This window comes from Mastomys coucha, unplaced genomic scaffold (genome assembly GCF_008632895.1).
Source record: "Mastomys coucha isolate ucsf_1 unplaced genomic scaffold, UCSF_Mcou_1 pScaffold9, whole genome shotgun sequence".
Classification (NCBI taxonomy): domain Eukaryota; kingdom Metazoa; phylum Chordata; class Mammalia; order Rodentia; family Muridae; genus Mastomys; species Mastomys coucha.
In genome coordinates, this window is record NW_022196915.1 from 10,211,310 (window position 1) to 10,214,323 (window position 3,014).

General features: G+C 40.5%; 1 protein-coding gene across 33 annotated transcripts in view; it reads right to left on the reverse strand.

Moving 5' to 3' along the window:
• Positions 1-3,014, reverse strand: part of Kcnma1 (potassium calcium-activated channel subfamily M alpha 1) — a 744,152-nt gene that overhangs the window by 146,918 nt on the left and 594,220 nt on the right. For all 33 annotated transcript variants that reach the window (XM_031361079.1, XM_031361066.1, XM_031361082.1 and 30 more), the window contains one exon: positions 2,456-2,542. In XM_031361079.1, coding sequence (XP_031216939.1) covers positions 2,456-2,542 — 87 coding nt within the window. The remainder of the gene's footprint in view (positions 1-2,455; positions 2,543-3,014) is intronic.

Sequence of the window (3,014 nt, forward strand, 5' to 3'; positions counted from 1 at the left end):
GTGTGTGTGTGTGTGTGTGTATGTGTGTGTGTGTGTGCGTGTATGTGTGTATGTGTGTATGTGTGTGTGTGTATGTGTGTATGTGTCTGTGTGTGTGTGTGCGTGTATGTGTGTATGTGTGTATGTGTGTGTGTATGTGTGTGTGTCTGTGTGTGTGCATGTATGTGTGTATGTGTGTGTGTATGTGTGTGTGTATGTGTGTGTGTGTGTGCGTGTGTGTGTGTGTGCGCGTGCATGTGTGCATGTGTGTGTGTGTGTGCATGTGTGTGTACTTTGTCGTTGTTGCTGTTGTCTTCTTGGTTTGTTTCTTCAGAGGGTGACGACACAATAGGAGAACATCACAATCTACTTTTCTTTTTTAAAAAAATAAAAACTTGTTTAGTTTTCTTCAAATTTCCAATGTCCTCTCTGTAGTTTTCTATACTCTTCATCTATTTGAAATCCCCTAACTGACAACATTTGCTCTGACACATCACATACCGTGGAAAATTACAGGCTGGAGTTGTAGCTGATAGTGTCAGCATGTATTTGTGAACACCATAAAGCATGGAAACGAGACATATTACATTCCCTAATATAGGAGGTAATTTGTTTCCCAGCCTGCCTGGTATTTGTGACATTCATTAGAGAGAGATGCAATAGAAAATAGAATTACACAAATGGGAGCTCAGGTTGGATTTGCTGTTTAGGAGGTGGGTATGATGTATGGTCAGCTGTGCTCCCCAGCTTACCATGCTTAGGGCAGAGATGCTGCTTCAGGTTTCTGTGTCCCATGTCTGGACGAGGACATAACTATTCCAGAGTCCCTGGGTGTAGGGTTCACCCAGACACCCCACTTTCCTTTCTCACCCGAACTTCCATCTAGGATAGTCCTGATGAACTCTTGTCTCAGGATATTCTACCCATGAAATGGGTAAAGATGTCTTTCTCTCACATAATTTAGCAATGTCAATCACCCTCCAATTTGCAGGAGTAAACTTATTAGAGATCTCAGATGGAAAAAATAAAGCCCTCAACCCCATGTACTCTTTTCCCTGTAACCTTTTTAAACTAATATGGCCCCATTTACTATTGACGAATAGGAAGAAAGAAATTAATAAGCCTGGCTTTGTCAAATATCATTATTCTATACTGGCACATCAAGAGTTTGCAAATACATCTTATTGTTTCTGTCTAACACTATTACTTTGCACAAACTGGTAAACCAAGCCACACTTTAGTTCTTCCTAGATAAAGAAGAAACTTGGAGGACTGAAGAGATGGCTTAGCAGATATAAGCACTGGCTGCTTTTCTACAGGACCTGGGTTCAACTCTCAGCACCCATGTAGAAGCTCACAACTGTCTGTAACTCCAGCTCCAGGGGATCCAACATCCACACATAGACACACATGCAGGAAAAACACTAATTCACATAAAATAAAAAAAAATACATTTAAAAAGAAACTTGTAAGGCTACAGGCAACTGGATAAGGACATAAACACAAAGAAAGCCATTGGTACCCAAAGCAGTGATAATGGATAGTAGGTTCTCATAAGGGGATATTGACAATGGTGCATATAGGCTCTCATAAGGGATGTTGGCTTTTTATAGATGAGAAAGCCAAAGTTCTGAGCACTTTGCAAGAGTGACTTCTATTCTGGAGTTATTTTTTAGGGTTAGCATATAGAATAAAACACACCTAGCACAGGTCTGGCTGTGAATGAAAACACAATAGAAGATAGCAGGGCTCTACAAAGAAGTGAAGACCTTCACAGTCAATATTTACTTAAAATACACAACATAATTGTTTGACAGAGTAACTTGTTTAGTTTACTTGTCTCTGAAAGTGAACCTTTCAAAGTGGGCAGGATGGAATCATGTATAGAGATAGTCCATACTGATATGCAAAGCCTGTGATTCCCTGAGCTATTTAAACAGGAATAAAGACACTAATAAAAATTTCAAAAACCACTGAGCCTGGTGATGGCCTCACATTGAACCCAGGGATGCTTTACAACTAAGACTGACAATTTTCGCCACTGCTTAGAAAGTTGTACACACAAATAGGGGAAGTTTAATATTCCATCAGAAATTAACCCAAACTGTTTGAAATTATACTTGGCACTTACAGGAGAAAATTTGTAATACTCAGGGATGTTTTACCCAGATGGTATTAAGAACATAACCTCAGACAAGGGGCCAGATATCTCATGAATCCTCTTCAGAATCAGAATGACCTGAAGTCACTTCTTTCTATGAGCTTCAGTTTCCTTCCTTGTAAGATGAGAGAACAGACAACTTGGTTTCCTGATTCTAGAACTTTCATATTCTAATTTAAAGACAGATGCTGGCTATGGGAAGAGATTGCTCAAGGAAGGGACTGCAGTAGTTCTGGACATATGAGCACAAGGGGATTGGTACATCAAGGTGCCCGGCTGGACCAGAAAGAAAAGCAGATGAAAATAAACTCTTACCTTTTAACTTCTTTGGCATCACTTGCGATGAAAAATCCTAAAGTACCTTCTTGGATCTTAAGGTGGTTCCCAGGGTTAATTAATATTCTGCTCAGCGAACAGAAACAAACAAAGAAGACACAAGAGTGAGCTCATGTTCAGGGTTAAACCTCGGTGATAACACACCATCCTGCTGTTTTGACAGGGGCTCCACTAGTCTAGTGCTTCCTCCCCCTCCCCCAGCTTTTTTTTTCTTGGAGACTGAACTTTACTGGCCCACACATCTAGTTCAATCATGGCATCATTTAGCTCCAGGTGATACACTCCAAGTCAGGAAAATCAAAGCAGATCTGGGCCTTAGGGTGTGGGTTTGCTTAACAGAACTGTTTAGCTGCCCCCCAGATACACCTGACTAGAAGCATAGTTCTTCAGGATGTACCCCATTTTGAAACTGATTTTGATGGTCAGTGTTGAAACACTGTCAGCCTGATGAAGCTCTATACACACCCATTCTCCCTTAGATGATATAGCACTGATGGGACCCCTATATGGATGCATAAACATACATATATATATATAT